The sequence below is a fragment of the Spea bombifrons genome, chromosome 3, assembly GCF_027358695.1.
Source record: "Spea bombifrons isolate aSpeBom1 chromosome 3, aSpeBom1.2.pri, whole genome shotgun sequence".
NCBI classification, from domain to species: Eukaryota; Metazoa; Chordata; class Amphibia; order Anura; family Pelobatidae; genus Spea; species Spea bombifrons.
Genome location: NC_071089.1, coordinates 25,216,913 through 25,244,038, shown reverse-complemented (window position 1 = coordinate 25,244,038; position 27,126 = coordinate 25,216,913). Strand labels below are relative to the sequence as shown.

The 27,126-nt window shown below is 42.2% G+C and overlaps 1 protein-coding gene across 1 annotated transcript in view; it reads left to right on the top strand.

Moving 5' to 3' along the window:
- SLC24A3 (solute carrier family 24 member 3) overlaps window positions 1–27,126 on the top strand; it is a 140,217-nt gene that overhangs the window by 84,675 nt on the left and 28,416 nt on the right. The window contains exons 4-6 of the mRNA XM_053458817.1: window positions 13,495–13,569; window positions 17,127–17,211; window positions 19,838–19,941. Coding sequence (XP_053314792.1) covers window positions 13,495–13,569; window positions 17,127–17,211; window positions 19,838–19,941 — 264 coding nt within the window. The remainder of the gene's footprint in view (window positions 1–13,494; window positions 13,570–17,126; window positions 17,212–19,837; window positions 19,942–27,126) is intronic.

The following is a 27,126-nucleotide window of genomic DNA, read 5'->3' as shown; positions in this document are numbered from 1 at the left end:
TGGGTGGAAAAGTAAAATATACAGTAAGCATAGACGTAATGGCTTTTGCTTTAAATGCAGATTGATAGGGCATGCTTGTAGCTGCACTAAACAACGTTTTTGTTTAATTTATCATTTTGTCTTTCATAAATGGAAACAGATTTTTTTTTAACAATCTCAAAAAATAATTATTTCAATAATAAAAAAATGTATAATATTTTTAAAAATCTTTCTCTTACTATTTAAGACCACCACAAAAAGCTGGGTAGTGTGCTGTATATGAATGAGACTAAAAGGGTCTGTTCATTAAGTGTCAAGTTGTTTCAAGTACACTGGACTGCCGACTGAGTTGGCTGGAAAAAAAATCAATTAACCCACTCAACTCAACATCTAACTTAACTACAATTCAATTTACTTGAGTTTTCAGAAGGAGAGAGGAGACCTGTCCTAAAACTCTTTAAACTTCCTTACACTGTCAGACTCAAACTTCACTTCCAGCTTGACTAACATACTTAACTTCTCTCTCCCAGCCAGAAATGATAGATCTCTCATGGATGGGCTCTTGGCAATAAGCTGCTGTAGCCTAAACAACCACAGTAGATATAGAATGTCCCCTGCTGTGATGGGACTGGGCAGGCAAGCAAAACTTCAAGAACTGAGGTCTTCTTCAGGTGTCATACTATCTGAGCATTATGTGGAATGTAGTTTACAGAAACTCAAGTCTTCCAGGATGCCAGGCATCAACAAAGGTACGCATACTTTTTGTTGAATCCCAGGCTCTATGGTATGCGATGTTATGGTATTATTGTTCCATAAAACACACTTTCTCAGCAGTAATAAATCCTTAATATCTTTCTTAAGCTTCTGCTATACATCCGTAGTCCTGTGCGTTATCTTATTTTATTTGGTTTTCAAAGTTGAAGGAAAAAATTTCTGTGCCTGGTTTTCTCACTCAATCGAGAAGGCATTTATGCTACAAGAATGACATAAATTAGTATTTGTTCAGAAGGTATATTTACCAGCAGCATGTGCTGTCCACGGTAGCCTGGGACTATGGACCTCACCATTTTGGTTTTTATTCTTGTTTCACCACATCAGTTACACCTCTCCAGCTATTGTTCACTAAATGAACCCATTAAAGATATCTATGAATATTAAACTGTGAGTGGCATTGTGGACAATTCTGGATCGTGACTGAATGTACTTAAGGCAACCCATAGATACCATGAAATAGACCATATAAACACTACTGGAACTTCAGATGGGATCGGCTTCTATGGTCAGATTAAACCAAAATAGAGGTTTTTTGCAATAAGCACCAGAGGTGGGTTTGGCGCACAGTTAAAGGTAGCCATATGGAAAAGTACCTCATGCCCACGGTTAATATGGTGGTGGCTCTTAATGCTTTGGGGCTGTTTTCTGCCAGAGGATCTGGACATTTTGTTAGGAGATATGGCACCCTATATGGACTTTATTAAATATCAACAAATATTAAATAAATACCTGATTGCCTCTGCCAAAAAGCTTAAAATGGGCCTTAGTTGGATCTTGAAGCAGGACAATCATCTAAAACATACATCAAAATCAACACAAAAATGGATTGCTAATCATAAAATCAAGGTCCTACCTAGTCCCCTGACTTGAACCCCATAGAAAACTTTGACATTTGAAGGTTTTTCAGAGTTTTTGTATGGAGGAATGGTCTCAGATCACTTGCCATGTATTCTCCAACCTCCTCAGGCATTATAGGAGAAGACTCAGAGCTGGTATCTTGGCAAAGGGAGGCAGCACAAAGTATTGACTAAAAGGTTGCCAATAATTATGCCACACATATATTTCACAATTGTGTTTATTTTTTTGCTGTGCTTGCAATTGTTTGAAAAGATCAAAAGGTTAAACAATAAAGACAAATTTTCACAGCCTTCTTTGTTCATATTTACCAAGGATGTCAATATTTGTGGACGGCAATATATATATATATATATATATATATATATATATATATATATATTAGCACGCTTATACAGATTATATGAGTATGCCTCAGCACACAAAGCATATCCGTTTGCGTTTGTATCACTAATGTCTTGAAATTCCCTAACCTTGTTTGAATGTGACCTAAATATAGCAAATCTATTTCTGCATGCTCCATTATATGATCCCCAGTGCCTTCCTCAGCAGTGCCTTGACAAACTAATCAATCATGGGCTTTTTCTTGCAAGGTGCCCTTATCAGAAAGGCAAAAAAATGTATGCCACTTACCTTCTGAAACACAGAGCTGATTCTCCATGTATTACCTTTATTTGTGTATTTCCTACGAGCTGAGTTTAGTCGCTTTTGGAATACAGTTATATTCATTCATGTCACTGTTCCAAAGTTTATTCATGCTTGTCTTTCTATGAAAATGCTGAACTCTAATTTGTTATAGTCTGGACTTCTATTTGAGGTCGGATTATAAGGTGAGGGGTATTTTTCAGAGCATTTACTCTAAAAATACCCTCATCTTATATTCAATAAAATCGATTCAACTAATCAACAATGCAAATCGTTGACAATTATCAGTTTTCATTATGGATTATTGTCAATTTTATCGATTAGTTGTTGCAGTCCTAAACTAATCTACTATGCTCAAGGGTCTTACTATCAGCTGAAGTAATAAACCATTTTTTTACTACCCCAGTATTACTATCATACAGATATGTATTTGTGGAAGTACGTAGGCTTTTAAGTTATTACATTTTAACCGTATGAATGCCACATGGGTAAGCTACCTTGCACCTCTAGCTCTCAGAAGGTTAATGCACTGTCAGTTTGATTTGTTCATCATTTTCCTAATATCCACATACTCTTCTCACGTTGCTTAAATTATATTCCAAGTAGGAAGAAATGAGCTATTTTGTCTCCCGTCAATGACATGATTTATTATGACAGGAAAAAAGCATGCAGACCTGAAAAGAGGTTGTTGGCAGTGATAGCGGGAGTGTGTGAATGCTGGAAATGGAATTTAATTGTGTGCTGTTAGATGATCCTAAATAGCAAAAATCAACCAGGGGCTGTGGTTTAGAAATGCTAACTGTGAGGCTAGAGACGTGCAGACATCTGTCTGTTCATCTGCAGCTGGTAGCACAGAATAACTAAGTGCCCCTAAGCTGCACTTATTCACTGCATCTGAATGCCGGGGCGTCACTGTCAGCCAAGTTCTAGAGATGATTAAAATGTTCGTTTCGACTCAAGCATAAGGTTTCTTATTGGGTTGTTAAACGTATCTTTTAATTATCACACTTTCCCAAGATTTTAAGCATGTTTCATTGTTATTTGTTCATAAGGCCCTGTATGATGGATTTTGTGATATATATTTTAGTTCCTGCGATGTGATTGATTTACATGCATCGTTTACACTGCCTATCCATACTAATAATCATCCCAATCATCCTAGACCAGACCTGGGCAAAGCACGGCCCGCGGGCCACATCCGGCCCGCTGAATAGCTCGGACCGGCCCGCAAAGAGTGTCCTGGTGACTCACCAATGAGTCCGGTGTCCCCCCCCGCCCCGGTCACTTACCTTAAACTCCTGTGTTGGAAGCGTTTGTCTCGGGTGCCGGCGCTTTACGCTGGGCGCCGGCATATGACGTCAGACGCCGGCGATCAGCAGTGAAGCGCCGGCACCCGAGACAAACGCCTCACGCTTCCAACACAGGAGTTTAAGGTAAGTGACCGGGGCGGGGGGGGAGATCCTGAGAAGGGGGGGTTAGGGAGTTAGAGGGGAGATACTGAGAAGGGGGGGTTAGGGAGTTAGAGGGGAGATACTGAGAAGGGGGGTTAGGGAGGGAGGTCTTACTGTGTGTGTGTGTCTTACTGTGTTTGTGTGTGTGTGTCTTACTGTGTGTGTGTGTATCTTACTGTGTCTGTGTGTGTCTCACTGTGTCTGTGTGTGTCTTACTGTGTCTGTGTGTGTCTTACTGTGTCTGTATGTGTCTCACTGTGTCTGTGTGTGTCTTACTGTGTCTGTGTGTGTCTTACTGTGTCTGTGTGTGTCTCACTGTGTCTGTGTGTGTCTTACTGTGTCTGTGTGTGTCTTACTGTGTCTGTGTGTGTCTCACTGTGTCTGTGTGTATCTTACTGTGTCTGTGTGTGTCTCACTGTGTCTGTGTGTGTCTTACTGTGTCTGTGTGTGTCTTACTGTGTCTGTGTGTGTCTCACTGTGTCTGTGTGTGTCTTACTGTGTCTGTGTGTGTCTTACTGTGTCTGTGTGTGTCTTACTGCGTGTGTCTTACTGTGTTCATAGCTTATTCAGTTATTGTAATAAATATTTTAGCCCATTTTTTAGCTCAAAATATTTTTTCCTTTTTTTTCTCCTCTAAAATCTAGGTGCGTCTTATCAGCAGGTGCGTCTTATAGAGCGAAAAATACGGTATGCACTCCGAAGCCTTGTTCATTTTGTTCACTTCTGTGCTGTGCTAATAGTTATTCAGGCCTTACTTATTCAAGCACCTCTACCAATGACGTAGGCTTGAATAACTTTATTAAACAGCACATAAGTTAACAAAATGGACAAGGCTTCGGAGTTTGTAGTTTGTAGAGGTCTGGCCCTCTAAAACCATTCCAATTTCTCATGTGGCCCCATGGGAAAATTAATTGCCCACCCCTGTCCTAGACTGTCATACCTCCCAGGACATTCCAGTTTTTGGACCTACAACAAATGAATATCAATGAATTACTTTTGAGTAATAATATCACTGAATTATTTTTGTGTAGGATTGGCACTTTGTATTTATTACCTCAATTTTTTTTATTTTTTTTATAAATTATTAACTTTATTTGATGGATAGTTTTAACATAAAACAACAACCTATTTTGGTACCCATCTCCAAGCATCAGTATTTTTAAAGGGGCATCTTACAATCTCTGACACCATATATTAAAAGAATCTCTGTGTATATTAATATGCATCTGTTACGGCTCCAGCCGCGTGTCAGCAGCCGCGAGGTAGGGGGAGACCCCCCGCTTCGGTCCGGCGGCCGCTGCTGCCGCGAAGAGAGGGGAGACCCCCCGCCTCGGATCAGCAGCAGCAAGCGCCGCGAAGAAGGGGGAGACCCCCCGCCTCTGCACGGCAGTCCCAGCCGCAACTGCCGCGAGGAAGAGGGAGACCCCCTGCTTCCGCACGGCAGCTCCAGCCACAGCCACCGCGCAGAAGGGGAAGACCTCCCTCGTCTACCCAGCAACCGCAGCCACCGCGGAGAAGGGGGAGACCTCCCGCTTCTACACAGCAGCCGCAGCCGCCGCGAGGAAGAGGGAGACCACTTACCTGCACAAGATCCCAGCAGCTGGAGCCGGGAGACGCGTCCTTCTCTGGAGTCCTGACTCGTTCTGCTTCACGCCACCTAGTGGCGCCGGCTGGTACTACCTCGACCTATATGGAAAGATTACGAAATCGCCAACCACAAGATGGCCGCAGGAAGTGACGTAACGGCACTTTGAAAATTTGGCGGGAAACATCCAATTAGTGCCTAAACTTCCTGTGCCTATATAAGAGACTTCAGAACTCTGAGACTTCGCCTTCTGATGGTCGTCTATGCCCTGTGCTAGCACCCAGATAGCGTTTTCCTGCTTGATTCCTGTATTTGACCTCGGCTTGTTTTGACTATCCTGATCTCTGGTATCCTGACCTCGGCTTGCTCCTCGTTTATCCTGCTCTCCGGTATCCTGACCTCGGCTTGCTCCTCGTTTATCCTGATCTCCGGTATCCTGACCTCGGCTCTCTGGACCTTCCCTGCTGTCCTACCTGACTACGGAGTCTCCTCTGTACGCTGTGTCGTGACAGAATCAGAAGGCCATCATGAGACCCGCTTCGGTAGGACAAGGGTCCACTGAGGCTCGACTTGACGAGATGGATCACCGTCTGGATCAATTCGCTCAAGCCCTTCAGACCTTGCTTCAGCGTACTGATCCTGCGCAGCAAGCACCTCAACCTGTGGCGGCTCCTACTCCACCACCGTTACCAGTAGCCACGGTTCCTGCTCACTTGCCTCCACCCCAACGCTACAATGGTGATCCTGCAACCTGTCGAGGTTTCCTGAATCAGTGTGAGATACACTTCGAACTGTCTCCTTATGCCTTTCCCACTGAGCGTGCCAAGGTGGGATACATCATTTCACTCCTTACGGATAAAGCCTTGGCATGGGCTTCACCGCTTTGGGAGAGGAACGTCTCTGCAGTGCGCTCCTATGCCGAATTTGTTTCCAGTCTACGTGCCGCATTTGATACTCCAGGTAGAAGGGCCACTGCTTCTAATTCGCTCTTCACCATCCGTCAGGGTTCCCGTCCGCTTCTGGAGTACGCTATTGAGTTCCGGACCCTGATGGGAGAGGTGAACTGGACTAATGAGGCATTAGTGGCTGCCTTCCTGAATGGACTTTCTGAGACCCTCAAGGACGAGACTGCTGCCAGAGACTTACCCATGGAGCTAGACTCCGTGATTTCGTATGTTTCCCAGATTGATCTGCGTCTCCGCCAAAGACAAGCCCAACGTGAGAGTCTGAAGTCAAGCGACAAGGGTGGGAGATCTACTACACGCTTCTCGCCTCAGTTTTCATCTGCCGAACCCTCGAATGAACCGTCTGACGAACCCATGCAGTTGGGAGCCACTCGGGTTACGAACGAGAGAGGAACAGGCGGAGACGGGAGGGATTATGCTTTTACTGCGGACTCTCGGGTCATTTCATCGGACACTGTCCTAGCAGGCCGGGAAACGCCCGCACCTAGGTAGGCCAGGGGAACCTACCATAGGTGTGGTAAACTATTCCCCCGACGGGTTCACCACCCGCATGACTGTTCCGGTCCGTCTGGTCTGGGATGCTGGATTCGTTGACACTGAGGCTTTCCTGGACTCCGGCGCTGCCGGCAACTTTATTGATTCAGTGTTTTGTGAGCAGCAACGCATTCCCACCCTATCCCTGCCCGCACCATTAGCTGTTGAGGCTATTGATGGCAGACCGCTTCATCCTGACCAGATTTCTCGCTCTACAGCCCCACTCAACCTTGCCGTCGGGATCGTACACAAGGAACGATTGCAACTTCTCGTCATCCGCTCACCCTCCATTCCCATTATTTTGGGATTTCCGTGGTTACAAGTACATAATCCTGCTATTGATTGGACTACGACTCAGATCACGGCCTGGAGTGCGTCCTGTAAAGCACATTGCCTCACCCCTCTTAAGCATGCCACAGTTACAGCCTCTTCGAGGGAGACCTCCTCTCTGCCTGCACAGTACCGGGATTTCGCGGACGTCTTCGATAAGAAGGAGGCTGAGAAGCTACCACCACACAGGCCTTATGACTGCCCTATTGACTTGCTTCCTGGGACCATGCCACCCCGGGGGCGGGTTTACCCACTCTCCATTCCGGAGACCCAAGCTATGGAATCATATATAGAGGAGAATCTTCGCCGAGGATTTATCCGCCGCTCTGTCTCCCCTGCGGGCGCAGGTTTCTTCTTCGTAAAAAAGAAGAACGGGGAGCTTCGTCCCTGCATTGATTATCGTGGGCTAAACAGGATCACCAGGCGTAACACATACCCTATTCCCCTAATCTCTGAACTTTTCGATAGGCTACGTGGGGCCACTATTTACACCAAGCTGGATCTCCGGGGTGCGTACAATCTCGTCCGGATCCGTGCGGACGACGAATGGAAGACTGCCTTCAATACTCGTTCGGGACATTACGAATATACTGTTATGCCGTTTGGGCTGTGCAACGCCCCGGCAGTCTTCCAAGAATTCATCAATGATTGCCTCCGGGACTTTCTCCAACAGTTTGTAGTGGTGTACCTGGATGACATTCTGATATACTCTTCGGATTTGCAGTCTCATCGTACCCAGGTTGCTCGCGTTTTGTCCCGACTACGGCTCCATGGACTATATGCTAAACTCGAGAAATGTGAGTTTGAGATCCAGAGGGTGACATTCCTGGGATACGTCATTACACCCTCTGGTTTCGAGATGGACCCATCCAAGGTCCAAGCCATCAGAGACTGGCCTCAACCTTTGGGCCTGAAACCCCTGCAGCGTTTTCTGGGGTTTGCGAACTATTACAGACGATTCATCCGTGACTACTCCAAGGTTGCGGCTCCTTTAACGTCCCTTACTAAGAAAGGGGCTAACACCCTGGAGTGGTCTCCTGAGGCCATTTCCGCTTTTTCCCGGCTCAAGACTAAATTTACCACCGCTCCTGTGTTGCGTCATCCTGATCCTCGGTTGCCATTTGTTCTGGAGGTCGATGCATCTGAAGCCGGAGTCGGGGCTGTCCTGTCCCAGAGAATCTCATACAGTGGTCCTCTCCATCCGTGCGGATTCTTCTCCAGAAGATTCTCCCCAGCAGAGAGGAACTATGATGTGGGGAACAAGGAGCTGCTGGCTGTAATCCTGGCACTGGAGGAGTGGCGTCATCTACTGGAGGGTGTGCAGATTCCTACATTGATTCTAACGGACCACAAGAACCTTCAGTACATAGAGAATGCCAAGTGCCTAAACCCTCGACAGGCCAGATGGGCTTTGTTTCTCTCCCGATTCTCATTCGTATTGACTTATCGTCCGGGTTCCAAGAATGTCAAGGCTGATGCCCTCTCCCGGATACATGTGCTTCCAGAGGAGGAGGGTCGTGCGCCTGAGCCCATTATACCTACTGCCAAGGTTCTCGCTGCGCTACACCTTCGTTGCCGGACTCCCTTGCTTGATCGCATTTCTGGTTTACAAGCCCAAGCTCCAGCGTCGTTGCCGGTTGGGAAACTTTTTGTTCCTGCTAACCTCCGTACCCATGTGCTTCGTCTGTCCCATGGCTCCAGAACTGCAGGCCATCCTGGGCTAGCACGAACCAAGGACCTCGTGTCCAGGACATTTTGGTGGCCAGAATGGAGCAGGGATACTGCCCTGTTTGTCCGCTCCTGTCTCAAGTGTGCTGCCAACAAGTCTTCTAGAAATCTCCCTGCTGGGCTGCTCCATCCATTACCTCGTCCTTCAAGGCCCTGGACTCACCTTGCCATGGACTTTATCGTGGATTTACCCAACTCCAAGGGATATACTGTCATCCTCATGATCGTCGATCGCTTTTCTAAGATGGCGCATATGATACCCTTGAGGAGACTACCCACGGCTTCGGTGTTGGCTGACTTATTCATGCGGGAGATCGTCCGCCTCCATGGAGTCCCTACTGAGATTGTCTCCGACCGTGGCACTCAGTTTATTGCACGTTTTTGGCGCGAGTTCACTAGAGCCTTGGGTGTCACCCTGGCCTTTTCCTCCGCATACCACCCACAGTCCAACGGCGCAGCAGAGAGGGCTAACCAGCACCTCGAACAGTACCTGCGCATATTCATTAACCATCATCAGGACGATTGGGTTGACCTGTTGCCATTGGCTGAATTTGCTCGCAATAATGCGGTACAAGAGTCCACTGGAGAATCCGCCTTCTATTGTGTGTATGGTCTTCACCCTCAACCCTTTCCTGGCGCCTTCCCTACTTCTACTGATCCAGTACTGGAGGATTGGTTGGTGACTATCCAGTCTACGTGGGCTTCGGTGCGGAGGGCTCTAGAATTGGCGGGTGAGAGACAGGAACTCCAAGCTAACAAACGTCGTTCTAGGAATCCTGCCTATTCTCCTGGGGACAGAGTGTGGTTGTCTACAAGGTACCTGCGACTCAGAGTACCCAGCATGAAGCTGGCACCACGTTTTATCGGTCCTTTCTCGATTGTCCGCCGGGTGAACCCTGTCGCCTATGAACTTTCTCTGCCTAGGACACTCCGTATTCCTAGAGTCTTCCATGTCTCCCTATTGAAGCCGCTGGTTTGCAACCGCTTTTCGACCAGATCCTCTGTTTCGGAGACTTCGGCCACTGATATTTCTGGACGTACTCCTCAAGCTATCCTGAAGTCTCGCAAGCAACAAGGGAGTCTCCAATATCTGATTCATTGGAGGGGACTTGGCCCAGAGGATCGTTCCTGGGTACCGGAGGCTCGGTTTCATGCTCCTCACCTTGTACGTGCATTCCTGGCTAGAGGGCAGAGTTGCTCTAACAGGGGTCGCCCAGAGGTCGCCCCTTTGAGGAGGGGTACTGTTACGGCTCCAGCCGCGTGTCAGCAGCCGCGAGGTAGGGGGAGACCCCCCGCTTCGGTCCGGCGGCCGCTGCTGCCGCGAAGAGAGGGGAGACCCCCCGCCTCGGATCAGCAGCAGCAAGCGCCGCGAAGAAGGGGGAGACCCCCCGCCTCTGCACGGCAGTCCCAGCCGCAACTGCCGCGAGGAAGAGGGAGACCCCCTGCTTCCGCACGGCAGCTCCAGCCACAGCCACCGCGCAGAAGGGGAAGACCTCCCTCGTCTACCCAGCAACCGCAGCCACCGCGGAGAAGGGGGAGACCTCCCGCTTCTACACAGCAGCCGCAGCTGCCGCGAGGAAGAGGGAGACCACTTACCTGCACAAGATCCCAGCAGCTGGAGCCGGGAGACGCGTCCTTCTCTGGAGTCCTGACTCGTTCTGCTTCACGCCACCTAGTGGCGCCGGCTGGTACTACCTCGACCTATATGGAAAGATTACGAAATCGCCAACCACAAGATGGCCGCAGGAAGTGACGTAACGGCACTTTGAAAATTTGGCGGGAAACATCCAATTAGTGCCTAAACTTCCTGTGCCTATATAAGAGACTTCAGAACTCTGAGACTTCGCCTTCTGATGGTCGTCTATGCCCTGTGCTAGCACCCAGATAGCGTTTTCCTGCTTGATTCCTGTATTTGACCTCGGCTTGTTTTGACTATCCTGATCTCTGGTATCCTGACCTCGGCTTGCTCCTCGTTTATCCTGCTCTCCGGTATCCTGACCTCGGCTTGCTCCTCGTTTATCCTGATCTCCGGTATCCTGACCTCGGCTCTCTGGACCTTCCCTGCTGTCCTACCTGACTACGGAGTCTCCTCTGTACGCTGTGTCGTGACAGCATCCTTCCAAAATGGAACAAAAATGTAAAATTAAAGTACATGCAGGGAAATATGTTTGGCAGAACACATCTAAAAAGAGTGCAAATGCATATGGTGGACTAGGCAGCTATCATTTGCAGTCAAGTGCATGTGATGGCTGGAATGTCCCCTTAAAAAACAACATATAAAACTGAGTCTTCAATACAATCACTGAGTCATCTTAAATATAAAAAGAAAAAAATCTATTTCATTGATAGATGGACACATTCCTCACTTAATAGACTTCCTAGAGGCAACAAACACTTTTATTTAGTACAAAGTGAAGCTATGGATCATCTCTTCCTTTTCTCTCTATCAATTGCACATGCTGGACACAAAATATAAAAAAATACCAAAAAGCAAAAAAAAAAAGAAAATCATCTGAAAGGAGTGATTTTCATTGTCCATTTGCTTTTCTGTAATCTTTTCTGTGACATTACAGAACAAGGACATTTATCAGTTTCTAACGATACAGAACTCACATAACACAATATGAAACAATTGAAAAATGTAACATTATAAGATTAATACAGATATTCTATAGTTGATAATACAAAATGACAAAGCATGAGAGGAGCTGTGAAATGTAATTCATTTGACGCCACAGTATGGGTTAACTACAAAGAATGGTCTTCATAAAAAATGTGAAGTTGAGTCCAGCTGTAGTGTACTAACGGTATATGCTTACATTTGCTGTACTTAATATTATTTTCCTGTTAAGTTACTAGATATTTTTCTACACAAAGACATTCTACTCCAAAGTACTAATGTCCTGCTCATGTGATCTGGTGGAGCAGGTACCGCCTATCTGCAACTTTTTAGTTCTACGACCCATTGCATTTTTGTCCCTTGTAAAGGTCCTGTATGTTCAGACACAATCAAAACACTAAACTTATAAGGGAACCTAAAACAGAGTATGAACCATAAATGGCAGAGGAGGATGACTTGTGTACCTACCACACAAGTTGCGTACATTGGAAATCTGCAGAGCCCATTACCATTTTGTGTTCCATTCAGTACTGTTTCCATGTGCACTAATGACAGCAGCATTTCAAATGGCAAATTGGAACATGTTTGTGTTACGATGTGTGGCTTGGGCCTTTTCCAAGACTTTTTATGTGACCATTTGGCCAGGGATGGGCTTAAACCATCCAGGGCCCCAGTCAACAAGAAGTCATGGCCCCTTCCTTAGCCATGCCCCTGTCATGACCATACCTCTTTCTGGTTAAGCCCTCCCTAAACTAATTTTGAGGTAGAGGAAGAGTACTTATAGCTACACATTAGAGTTTCAGCTTTCCTGTGCATCGGAGACTCTTGGAAACCTGTTTAATTGGTGGAGGGACAGTTAATAAAAGTATACTGTGGGAGTGGTGTAATAGTTTTCGGACAGCTCCCCAGCCCGGGGGAACCGCATTTGAAGGAAACAAAATTTGCTTGGTGCAGGGACGAACCTAGAGTACTTGGCACTTGGGCCAGATCCTATATGTGGCACCTCCCCACACTTTAACATTAAACATGTGTTTAATAAATAAATTGAAATAAGTAACCTCCCACTCCCTTGATTTTGGTCTGGTTAGTAGGGGGATCCATGCTCCTCCAGCGGCGGACTGTATAGTCTGTCTCTAGAGACCCCTAGGTACGCCACTGGAGAACGGGCCATCAGTCCTTGCACGATGGGTCAGTCTCCCCTGCATTTGACCTATTGATATCTGTTTATGTAACTGAGTTAGAAGGTTGAGGTGGAATGAGAATGGAGGTGAGGGACTGTGTAACATATATTATCTGGAGCTAGGGATATTGTTCTGAAGCAACTTAATTGATAAACCTGTTTTCCACTCATACTCATTTGCAAACATTTGCAACACCTAGAATAGAGGGACTTGAGAGGAGTCTTCTAAAGACAGAGGTGAATATTACACATTAATCTGGCCCTAATTCACTCATTTGGGAACTTGGTCAGGGCCACCTAGGTCTCAGCAGAATATTTACTGCGTTCCTGAGCAAAGTCCTCTTTTAACAATAGTGAGGACTCAACTCAAGACAAATCTATTTATTTGTTCAGTGCTCTTGGTCAGGTTGCCCCATGTTTGTAGCAATGACCTACCAAGTTTTAGCTACCTTGATGAGTACAATATATACTTTTTTTTAGTTCACTTTTTTCAGTAACATGAGGGGAAACATGAGATACAGGTGTTATTCTTTCAAGGTACATCAGGGACGACCTTAGTTATCTTTGCTATTTATGTATGTTACGAGTATATATGGACACCCATATTTTTAATTTACTTTTCTAGTTATACCACATTGTTCTGTTAATATGTGCATTCTTTTTCCTACAGAATGTGAAAAGACGTCCAACAACATTTAAGTAGAGTTATCTTCTAATCCACAACAATAAATCAGCATTTTCATATATCGGAAATATGTGGAATTATATAAGCTTTGGTAGATCAGTGTTGACTGATTACAGCTAACTCTACTACATTTTAATTTATGTCTGTTTTTTTATTCCCACAGGCAATGTATATGTTCTACGCTCTTGCTATTGTCTGTGATGACTTCTTTGTTCCGTCCTTGGAAAAAATTTCTGAAGTAAGTATAAATTGGGAAATAATACTTTTAGAGCAGATAGAGCATTATGCAAATGGCATCTTGACAATATTTTTGTGTAAATATAATGGGTTATTCTGTGGGATAGGCTTGTTCATAATACACTCCTTAATTGTGTTTACTCTTGTTGTTTCCACTAGAAAGGTGTACTCTCAAATGACCTAAATGATTTTTTCCCTTCTAGAGCTTCTTGTTGGAATAATCTTCGCTCCTGAAAGTTTAGAAATGCCATACTATGTTAGGAGGATACAAATAATACTTTCATTTTCCTTCTTGTGTAAGGATACAAGAGTTCATGAAGCATATGTTATTACTGTAGTTTGAAACACAATAGGATGGGACAAGCCAGACTCACCTGACGGATACAGAAGAAGCAGAACACAGTAGAGTAGTAGGAGTTGTCATGGCCTAATAAATATATATTATTTAGTAAGATTTAACTCATTTGTACAGAACTCTGTGTTTTCTTCCACAATTAAAAATTGCATCTGTATTTTTTGTCTTCTGACAAACGGCATTCATTTGCCCTTCCCTGTTTGATAAAGCTGGATATTTGGTTTTGTTTACACACTCTTAACACTATAGGGGTTCAAACTCTTTTATTTGCATATATATACTGTATATGTTCATTATGATTACATTTGCTTGATCATCAAAAACAATCTTAATTAACACTGTGTAAAAAAAAACTGTATATCATATGTTTTAACACTCCATATGGTAGTGAAAAAATATTCAAACTTTATTTTTAAACTTCTATGGTTTTGAGGATGCTGGGTGCTCCCCTACAAAGATTCTTGAATGCTTTATTTGGGAGAAGTGACATACAATGACAAGAATGTTTTAACAGCATGTAATTACCCTACCTGGGAACTTCCCATAGTAGGCTACCTGGTGCTGTCCACCCTTTAGGTGGAGTGGCTTTGAGAGGAGCCGGGCTAGACCAAGACAGTCTTAAGGGGTTAGGGAGCAAGATGGGAAAATGGGAAGGAGTGGGTTTGGTCATCAGCACCAGAAAGTGACCAGGAGAACAGGTACTTCATCCCGAGACTCTGGGTTTAACCCAAAGAGTTCCGATATATGGTAATCAGGTATTCTTAAAACCATAACTATTGGTGTTACCACGGGGAGAGAAATAATAATGAGTTATGGACAATAGTCTTCGTGCAGCTAACACTACACAGAGGTACAAATGATCCAAAGATTCAGAAAGAAGCATTGTCAAGGGGTCTAGTTGAAGTAGCCAAAATTAGAGAAACCCACTTGAGACTAGCTTTTAAAAATGCTGTTAAATAAGCAGCCCATCAGGAAAGGAATGTCAGTAACATGCTGAGACAAAGCATCTCCGCAGACAGGAAATGAAAGTGGAAATCCTTTATTACATATACTTTAAAAAAAAAGTCCTTGTGGTGCTTACACAACAAACAGCCAGTTGTAATGCTTTTTCGATTAAGTCTGTATCGTTCTATAAAGCTACTTAAGTTTACTTATTTAATAAAATATTTAGTGTAATTTCAGTAATTTATTAACCCTATCTATGGCTTTAACTTTTTAAGTGTGTGTTTTTAAATGCTCCTATAATATGCTCTGCATGTGGTACTTGCTATTTTAACCTGTTTTAGAGAATTCTGTTGCCCCCAAACTTCAACTGCTGGCCTCTGCCATAATTGCCCCTTGCCCCCCCTTCTAATATACACTCTGGCACACATATGTAAACATACTTATACAAATTATACACATTTACTCCTACTCACTAATACACATGTACACATTCATTCTAACACACACGCCATCTCACCCCACTTATACATCCATTCTCACACACACACAATTACACATCCCTGCTCACACAAACAATTACACATCCGTGCTCACACACACACACACATACTATTACACATCCATGCTCACACACACACTTATACATACACATCCATTCTCTCACACACACAATTACACATCCACGCTCACATACATATGTACAAACACATATACATACATCCCACCTCCCTCCCATCCCCGCTTAATGAGCAGCCTCAGTTGCACTGCATATTCACGTGACTTAACGTGACCCTGAAAAGTTGCTGTCTTCCATGCCAGTTCAAAATAGTTTCTGACCTGGACCAGGTGCTTTTACATATAGTGGAATACAGACTTCTTTGGCTACACTAGCATTCCTGAACACCTTTTAATAGACACTTTGTATTAATTTATCTTCTTATAGATCGTATTCTGCTTGCCTTCTTTCAAAAGACACATATTACCAGTATTTCAAACAGCATGTAGAATATTGCACAGTATATTTATATTTTGGGGACTTATATATAAAAGGGGAATGATAAGAAGTTATTCAATCAGTCTTTTTCTGAATATGAACAGAATTAGGATATATGAGATATATAAATATCGACTCCACATCTTAAAACATATACAGCATGTTTTATAGTATTCTTGTTCAGGATTCTCACCAGAGAGTTCTCGACCATGTATTATATTTGGAAGCAGATTCTTTTTCATAAGATATAATTACAGTTTCCTCCAAGGCAATTTCATTTTCTACTGTACCATTACCAGCTACAAAACACAAGACCAATTTTCTCTAGTGGGCTACATCCTGGTCTTCCCCACTGTGTGTTACATTTGTTATTATTATGGAAGTCCCAAGGTTTGACACTTATTCTTGAGATATTGAAGAAGATCCCCTAGTATAGGATTCCTGGACCCCATTACTTCATGTACTGATTTGATGAAATTTGAGGCTACCAAGCAGTTTGGCGTTTAGTTTAAAATCCCACACACCTTTAATTAGTTATTTTTATCTGGGATAAATAACCTCAACAGACTTACATTTCTTATGCTCTTCCGCTTTCAGTTTTTATTAGACCACTGATGTGTTTATTGCACATGGATTCAGCAGTAAAGGAGACATCTTCAGAAGAGGGTTCAATGATTAAGAAAGTGGAACAGTTAAATTAACGACAACTAGTTTTAAAAAACACATTTTGTTCTGTTATTAAAGTATGAAAAACTCTATTCAGCTCATTGGGTTTAAACCCAGTAAGTGTACTATGCAGGTATACAAGTGTATGAGTAAGGACCAGCACAGGTATGAAAGACGTGTAGCCATTTGTTCCTGTGAGTACGACTTTACTTTATTAAATATTAAGCCAAGCGAGGGCAGAGTTTTCCATTTATTTTTTTATTTGCATATACCCAGTTTGTGTAATGTTTGAAATGACATTACAAATACATTTAAAATACAGCTAAAGTATTTAACACCAGATGTTTAAGTATCTGTTTAGCATGTATGTAGGAAATATTATATGGTCAAAGTTACACTTTAAAAGTGTTGTTCTACTTAGCTGAGCTCTCTAACATGTTAAGCAAATAAACCTTAGAAAATCTGTAATTTTCTTCTTTCCACTAAAGGGTTAATCACAAAAAAACTTAGAATAAGGCTTTATTTTTTTTCTTAATAAAATGACATGCAAGTTTTGATGTGTAATAACAAAGGTTTGGTGTAACTTTTGTCTTTACAGAGGCTGCAGCTCAGTGAAGATGTGGCTGGTGCTACTTTTATGGCTGCTGGAAGTTCAGCTCCAGAGCTGTTTACATCCATCATAGGTACGGTATTATGTATTCAATATGTAACATTGTCAGATAGTAGCATGTTTGGATTTGATCACATCTGTTATCTTCATCTTTAAGAAAATTAAAAGAATGGATCCTATGTATACAATTTGCCTGCCATGTTGTTTTTACTTTTTTGATCTGAAAATAGGCAAACCCCAGGCTCATTTAGGTTCAAATTGTAAGCCCAAAATTTGTTGGAAGGCTAATCCATACAGCTGACATATCACGGCCTTCAGATACAAATAAATTACTTATAGGCAACAAAAGTGGAAATAAAAATAATATAACCATGCGCCTTTTTACACATTTCTTCTGAATGGAAGAGCATTGATTAGCAGGATTCCAGGAGCACTGTGGATAATGCAAAACATGTGTTCAAAGATTTCTGAGTCATGTCTAACAGCTGGAGGGCAACCTTTTTTAAAAGTCAACATTATGATGCTGATAACTATCCATACGTTTTCATGGTGTCACATGATGTCTTGTCTGTATAGAGTGGCAGTGGCTTGTGTGGATCCCCTGTGCAGATCAAGATTCTTCTTATCACATCCTAAAACTTTTTTGCTCATTGCAATGTTAGCTGTGATAACAATAATACATGCTTGTCACATTCCCTTTCTTGGCTAAATCATAATGAAAGTAAATTGAGTACAGAGATTTTGGCTTAGCACAAATAACAGAGATCAAAGAAATACATAAAACGCACCATTGAAATGTAAAGTAGCACTTACAAAAATATGTATTTACATACAAAGGCTTAAGTATTTAAAGAGACCATTTATAGACAATTTATTTTATTCTGGACAGCAACAACAAAACAAGAGTAATAGTTTTTAAAACTGGTTTTGGTTAGAGGTGCATCCTTTTTTTATATATTAAAATTATGTTAATATGAATGCATAGGATAGCTGTGTGGTCCCTCTTGTAAATGCACAGAGAGAGTCTGCATTTCTTTTAATGGGAGGACTTTCTTGCTACTGATTGGCTGTTTGAAGCAGCCAGTCAGTGTTTTGAAAAAAAAGCTCAGGAAGAAAGTGTTGTTCTGCAGCTCCAGCTTTTCTTGGAGGTAATTTATTTATTTATTTATTTGTACTTTAAAAGGCATTCATTGTTGAGGAGGCTACCTTGGACACTAAAAACTAAAAAAATGTAGGTGCTGTTTCTCAGATAAAATAGTAATTGCACTCACTTCTTTGTTAAGCGAATAAACATTAGTAGATCTGTCATTATACTCTTCCTTCTAACCGTTTAATCACATAATCTCTTCTCCCGATGTGTGCGTATATATATTAATGTATATTTGTTAATGTATATTCGATATGTATGTGTTATCTGCCCCATTCAAATTGTACATTGATGTGTACTTTGCTGGCACTTAATAACTAAAAAGGTAATAATAAAAACTATACAGAATATTTACAAAACACTTGTTTCAGTAACAACCTATTAGTGTCAACAAGGTGAAAACAATGTACTTATAAAGCAAGTGTCAGATGTTGATTTAAATCATGTGATAGTGGAAGTGAGGTATTTATAATATAGACCAACAATGAAAAAATATAAAATACTTTACATGTTTGTGAAAGATATATAGATCCACATAGGGGTGCTAGTATTATGGGGGGGGGTGTTAATAAAAAAATACAATAGTATAGCTAATATTGTGATAAAAACAATGTGCAAAAGATATATAGGCCATGTACTCACAAAGAAACTGCTCAAATCAGACTCCCCTCAATTCCAAGGGTTCTGAAAAAGGCAATAAAAGGGAAAAAACAATGGCACAGTATCGAAAGTGAAATAATAAAATCCAATGCACTTACAGATAGTTGAGCACATTGTCCATAATGTGCCAGTGAGATAAAGAGAAGAGTTGTCTCCTGATGTGTTAGCTGTTCAGCTCTGGAGATTTCCTTAAAGTGCTGTAGTGCTCATAAAGTGCTATATCTCATTAAGGTGCTTTTTCGGAAAAGTGTCTTCTGTGTAAAGTGCCGGTGCCAAATTTCATGAAGAGGAATCCAAAAAATCCCAATGTGTAACCTCTATGCTCCTCCTAAAGAAGCATTTTCTTTACTTGCCAAAACGTGTTGAGGACTGAGGACTTGGGAAAAGCATTCTGGGACTATTTTTATTTTTGAACTGTTTCTTAAATTTGTTATCATTTTTTTAATTTAATTTGATGTATTTATTGTATATTATACATATATTTTTTTATTTCTGTTGTCTTTTTTAGAACCAATGACATAAAGGGGAGTCTGATTTGAACAGTTTCTTTGTGAGTGCATGACCTATATATATTTATAAGAATGGGTTTATTTTTCTATTTAAATAGCTCACATCCAGAGTACATTAGTGGAATACAGAAAAAAAAATGGTTAAAACAGGTGTTTTTTTTCTGTGTATTTTTGCAAGACTAATTTCCTGGTACTATGGAATTGTCTGTTATTAAAGATGACGCACTACCTTACACAATCTTGGTGTTGTATAGTCTTCTTTTAGTAATCATATGTGTATATCAAGCATTGGAAAACAGGGACTGGTATGGTAGGTTACTTTGATTAAATGCATTTTACTTAAAATTAAAAAAAAATCATTATTTTTTAACCTTCTCTTGCAGGAGTATTTATTACAAAAGGAGACGTGGGAGTTGGAACCATTGTTGGCTCTGCTGTGTTCAATATTCTCTGTATAATTGGAGTCTGCGGACTGTTTGCAGGACACGTAAGATCGATTATTACAAAATGCTACTGTACATCATAATTTAAAACTTAAGAGATAACAGCAGTGGGTTAAAGGGAAGCTCCCACCATTTTTACCCATGTTCGGCATATTTGTATTTTCAGTAAAGTACCTAGCAATGTGTGTTAAATTGGTTTATGTTACTTGAAGCAGAATAGCAGGAAAACTCGCATAAAGAGATTTTTTCTGTGCGCTTTGCATGCAGTAAATCCATTCTTTGCTACAGTTGTGTGTCGCCTTTTCTAGCGGGACTTTGGACACTAACTGGCCCAGGCTAGCAGAATCTCCCCCATATGCATTCGACCTTTTGCCCGCTCCCCAGTTGTTTTCTGTGCAGGAGATGAGTTTTGCCAAACACATCTTCATGCACTTGGTACAGTTACTAATAATTTAATGGATTATACTCAAAAAAGGAAAGAAAGCCAAAAGTATATGCAAAAAGTATATACCTGGTGGATACAGGTGGAGTATTTGCAACTATACTTACATAATTATTTGTATTCCATTTAAATACTCTTAGTGTGCTATTCTTCCCTTGTTACCTTGGTATAGTTACTGACAGTAAGCTCCAGAACTTGGTTGGCGAATGCTGGAGATGGCAGTCTTTTTAGACACCTATGCACGGAAAGCTCTCCCATTTTACTTCAATGGGAGTGCTTTCCTGCCATTGAGGAGGAGGGCATCTGCAGCTGCAGAGCTACAGTTTCACAAGTGAGTGCTTTACTTTTTTTTGTTGATGAAGACTGCACATTAAAGTACTCAGTAGTTGGGCTGTCAAGGACAGTAAGAGTTCTGGACACAGCTATATGAACTTATTGGGCATCCCATTCCAAAACCATGGGCATTAATATGGAGTTACCCCCCACCCCTTGTGGCTATCTTCTGGGAAGGGTTTCCACGTGATTTGTGTTCCATCTTTGGGAATTTCTGCCGATTCAGCCAAAAGAGAATGTGTGAGGTCAGGCACTGAGAACTTTTAGGGGACTTTAAACTTGCATGTTGTTTGAATGTGGAATATACTGTAAGTAAGCACAAATTGGCAAGCTGTCTTTCGTGTCTTTGCTATAATACACATAAGTACCAATCTGCTTCTTTTTTCTTTTTGTCTCCCTTTAATGTTCTTTCATTTCCATTTTCACGTGCAGAGATGAGACGTAGCAATTTCTGTTTTATTATTTTTATGGTATAGTTTTCCATACCTCATCTGCTAATATTTGAAAGTAAACAAATGTCCACTGTTATTAAGTACAGCTGTGAAATAAGCATTCTTTATTATTATTATTAATCATCAACTTCATGTTACTCTTCTTATATAAAATCACCTACATAATCTGTTGAGTTGTACAGTAGACAATAATACTCTAAACAATTGAGTTGCTTAAAAATATGACAAACTCATGTGTATGGTGGTTAATTATAACACATCAGATGATAAATATTTCAACCAATCACAGCTGTAACCCAAGCTATGACTTGGCAGGTGTGATTGTTCAGAGGCTGTACAATTCTTCTTTTATGGGAATTGGGAAGGGCAGATCTGGCTGCATCAAGGTGCGTGTTGGCAGTCAGTCAAGAGTTGACTGATCCATTAAATGACTGAGTCATTTAACTGGGTTATTCTGTGCTACTGTGTGCGTCCCCTTATAAGTAACAGATAATCAACAGGTAGCCTTCCCAGAAATTCAACCCCTGGCCTTAGGAGGGACTGTCCTTTTTAACTCAAAACCCTCTGTTTCTGCCCCTAACACCCGTTGTTTGTAGGTGCTCAGAATGTTTGCGGGGAATGATTGTGTCACAGAGTCCTACAACCCTAAAATTGACAATAATTGTATATAAGCAACGGGAAATGTTTCTATAGTAAACTGTGTACATAAAATACATAATTGTTCTTAGAAACGTTAAAACGTTAAAAACAGCAATCATTATGTCACGACGAAAATATTGCTAAATGCTTGACCCATTTCTGTGATTTCTAATCACACCTAATCAGGACATTACTTGGTCTGAAGCTCAGGGATAGGAACCCTATGTGGAAGTGACCACAAACTGTGGTCACACACCGATAGTGACCTAGATAGATAGGCCAGTACGGCAAGCAAGAGCAGGATTCAGATTACAGGAATCCAGTCACTGGGTACACCTAGTTTGGAGACAGCTTAAATGTGCAAAGGCTGCAGGCAGAACGCAGCGTCGGAGCCAGAGGAATAATTCAAGAGAGTTGTCTAACAGGCTGAGGGCCAAAAGAACCAGGTCACAGGAGTACCAAGGCATCCCAGAAAGCATGGCCAAGTCAGGTCAAGAGGTCAGCAACAGAGATCAAACAGCAAAGGGGCAAGCCAGAAGTGAAAGTTGAGTAAACAGGCCAAGGTCATAGTAGTGCAAATGAAGTACAGGACACAGGTGGGTAAACAGGTAATGGAGACAGGTAACAGGAACAGGTAATCGGGAGCTAGGGTCACAGCTCAGGAAAAAACAGGTTCAGACAGTGCAGAATACTAAGTTACACTGGTGTAGGGACACAGTACTAAGCAAGGGTGGCACTTGCCTTTGGGCATGCTCCTTCCAAAATTGGGTCATGGTGCCTCTTAGGAGAGCAATGATACCGCATGATACGGTGAAGCCGAGAGCTGCAAAACGCAGGCCGTTGTAGGGAGGATCTGAAGTCCCAGTCCTGAGGTCTTCCTCCACACTGCAGCTTAGTGCGACGGAGGGGAGAAACCTGCCAAGAAGGGGGTATCAGAGCACCTGCCGGTGAGGATGGTGACACCTCCTAAAACAAAAGTGTCACACTTTGGACTTTTGAAATTTGGAGGTATGAGCAAAACCATTGTGTTTGTTTGCAGAAGGTCAACTTCAAACCTTGTAAATCAACTTGCATGTGCTGCAACTGCCTTGTCTTGACTTAAGTCGTATCATGTCACTTGAGTTAACCCTAAACTTGTGTCAAGAAATACCTGAATAACCCAAAATGTTACAAAATTATTAAAACATACTTGCATTTTTTAACCATGTGTATTTTAACTTAAAAAAAAAACATACAGTTTTAGCTATATTTCATTTCAGTTTAAACTTCAGAACAAGTATATATAGGTCCTATGTAACAATCAACATTATTCATTAGAATTCCATGAAAAATGAATTTAATACCTCAATAGAATTGTTTATTGGAGAGATTAAGGCTTATTTTTTGCTTTTTAGTGCTTCCATAAGGCTATCTTGCATGAGCTTTAATCTTTTAAGCTTTAATTTCACTGACAGAAAGTAATTCAGACTAGTACAGTCACTCTCCGGTGATTACATTTGTGTGGAGTTTTTTTTCATTTATTTTTACTGGTTTAACCTGTTTATTTATTCCACTGGAAACCAGTGTTTATATTTTGTTTGGGAAGACAACGGAAAGACACTGCTTGTATTTTAAAGCTAGGGTGCCTTTAATGCAAGTGTTAAGCAGAGTTAAAAAGCATATTCCTCTTAAAAGTTGTCTTTTAAATTATTAGAAATATTATTAGAGAAACAATATTTAGATTGAGGTGCTGCACTAAAGGAAGAGTTCATAGGAGGTTGTGGTTTCAGCTCATTGAAGGCCCAAGCTCTTTCAGTTTCTACTGTAGGAAGATTCTTGTATATTGCATAGTTAAACTAGTAAGGTTTCATCAAAGCCCCCTCACCCATTTAATTATACATTATGCAGCCCAGCTCAGACTCTCTCGCTGGAGAAACTACCCAATGTCGGCCCTTCATAATGAATAGTGAAGTTAGGGAGTTGAAACCACAATCTTCACATCAAGTCTTACTTTAGTGAATAGGTGATGATTATTTGTAAATTTTCCATTAGTATTTGCCATATTTGTAAGGCTATATGATCAGACCTAGCACCTGGTATAAAGGCCAGCACATCTGGGAACTCTCTAAATTTCACCTGGAGACTGTCTCCAACAGAAAACTCTGTCTCCCCACTTCCCGCCCATTTCCCAGTTAAGAAACTGTGTGTCCTTGGAATTTGGCAGGACCACCCACTGACATCAGCTGGAATGTCCACGACGTCAGCAAGACTGATGTCAGCAAGACTGCCTACTCACATCCCACGGGGTAGCCGGAGCCATAGAGTCCCCAGGTATGGTTGCCAGCCAATGATTATAATATAAGATTAAATTCAGTTATGCCAAGCTGTACTATATACTTGGACTGTTTCATCAGACTAGCCCGTATGCCAGTTTTGTACAAATATAAATAAATTATATGATAGAAAACATCTTGAGCATTAGTGTCAACTTCCTGTTTGTGTTCCAAACTCTGTAAGACCTGATGGGAGCGGTCTGTTTATCACGATTAAATGGTGCCTGCGCATCCACACTCGCAAGCGCTCTTCCACCGTCACTAGGAGATGATGTTCACAAGTACACCCACATTGCACTCAGTGCTTTTCCTATCATGTAAATGCTACAGAAGCAATTATTAAACGTAAATTGCAGTTTACTATTCTTTTAAGATGCATTTGGTAAATGGACATGTATTCTAAGTAGGACATTGAAAATAGTATGCCATATTTTGGTCTGTAATTACTTCCACAACATCTTGAGTCTTAAACAAGCATAGTCAGGTCAGCAGTCGAACAGCTTAACAGACTGAAATATGACATACATTCGGAAAGAGCTGTAATTCTTTATGGCACATAGTTGATTTGTAATGAAAAAGCTTGTTTCATTTAGATTGCATTTTATTACATCTTTGTAGTTTGTCTCCTGGATTTTACATAAGCAATTTTATCATGTTCTTGAAGTATTATGTACAAGGCGACGCTGTAATCAAAATAGGCTTTAAGTGGGAACAAAAATAAATAGCATTTCTCCTGTAAGAGTAAAGGAAGCCTTTGATGGCTGATGTATGTGAGATGTATATGTATATATATATATCTATATATACAGTATCTCACTGGATCTCACTCAGTAAACCCTCACATTTTTGTAAATATTTTATTATATCTTTATATGCGACAACACTGAAGAAATTACACTCTGCTACAATGTAAAGTAGTGAGTGTACAGCCTGTATAACAGTGTAAATCTGCTGTCCCCTCAAATATAACTCAACACACAGCCATTAATGTCTAAAACCTTGGCAACAAAAGTGAGTACACCCCTAAGTGGAAATGTCCAAATTAGGCCCAAAGTGTCAATATTTTGTGTGGCTACCATTATTTTCCAGCACTGCCTTAACCCTCTTGGGCATGGAGTTCACCAGAGCTTCACAGGTGGATGTTAGAGACCTTGCGCTTCCCCGCCTTCCGTTTGAGGATGCTACGCAGATGCTCAATAGGGTTTAGGTCTGGAGATATGCTTGGCCAGTCCATCACCTTTACCCTTAGCTTCTTTAGCAAGGCAGTGGTCGTCTTGGAGGTGGGTTTGGGGTTGTTAAAATGTTTGAATACTGCCCTGCCCAGTCTCCGAAGGGAGGGGATCATTCTCTGCTTCAGTATATCACAGTACATGTTGGCATTCATGGTTCCCTCAATGAACTGTAGCTCCCCATTGCCGGCAGCACTCATGCAGGTCCAGACCATGACACACCTACCACCATGCTTGACTGTAGGCAAGACACACTTGTCTTTGTACTCCTCACCTGGTTGCTGCCACACACGCTTGACACCATCTGAACCAAATAAGTTTATCTTGGTCTCATGGGACCACAGGACATGGTTCCAGTAATCAATGTCCTTATTCTGCTTATCTTCAGCAAACTGTTAGTGGGCTTTCTTGTGCATCATCTTTAGAAGAGGCTTCGTTCTGGGACGACAGCCATGCAGACCAACTTGATGCAGTGTGCGGCATATGGTCTGAGCACTGACAGGCTGTCCCCCACCCCTTCCACCTTTGCAGCAATGCTGGCAGCATTCATACATCTATTTCCCAAAGACAACCTTTGGATATGACGCTGAGCACGTGCACTAAACTTCCTTTATCGACCATGGTGAGGCCTATTCTGAGTGGAACCTGTCCTGTGAAACTGCTGTATGGTCTTGCCCACCATGCTGCAGCTCAGTTTCAGAGTCTTGGCAATCTTCTTATAGCCTTGGCCTTGGCTGGCTGACGCACACTGGAGGCAGGGCCGGATTAAGAGCATCATGGGCCTGGTGCTGAGGATCTTGGTGACCATTTTATGGAAATAAATAAAATAGACAGAATACTAACTCATCGGCATCGATGTGTACGGGATAAAGATGGCATCAGTGCTCGACAGATAATACAAGATCAAATCTTATGTGATGGGATTGGGAGTACATCAGTGCACTAAAAAAGTAATCATACATAGGACGCCTGAAGCCACACTTTAGTGCCACTAATCCTTTGTTTAATAAAATATGCAAAATGAAATACAGTAAATAACACAAAACCATTACTTTTGCTCTCACTGATTTCTGGGCCAAGAAAGCTTTGTCCTCTGAAGTGACTACCAATTCAGGAGGGCGTTTTATCTCTGGATAATTAAAAATTAAATAGTTCTATTTGTTCCTGCAGTAAGTAAAGTGCTAGGAAACAGACAACCAAATACACCCCAGGACAGGCTTTGCCACACAGAGCCCCAAACACACACACCAGGACAGGCTCTGCCACCCCGACACCCAAACACACACACCAGCCACCCCCCACCCCCTTGAATATGGGTTCTGCTTTCCTATAACCCCTAACTATTTTTTTGGTAATACTTACATTTTGTTTTCTTTTTTCCTGCTCTTCTCCGATGTGATGACCCTCTCCTTGCCATGAGGAACACCTTCTGTGAGCCCGCCCCCTCGAATGTCACGTGTTCAAAGCAGCCGCCCGGCCACGAAGTTCAAGGCAGCCGTCGTGCGGCTGTAAGACCGCCCCAGCGGCCGCCTAATGAAATTAAAGCAGCCGGCAGAGGTGGTCTTACAGCCGCACGTCGGCTGCTTTGAACTTCGCAGCGGGGCGGCTGCTTTGATTGTGGGCTACATAATATTATGTAGGTCCCCCTTTTGCCACCAAAACAGCCCTGACCCATTGAGGCATGGACTCCACTATACCTCTGAAGGTGTGCTGTGGTATCCTGTAAGCTACAAGGTGGGGCCTCCATGGATACATCCTTGTACCATTTGTTCTCCAGGTATGCGACGCACCTTTCTGTCAGAACCAGCATTAACTTTTTCAG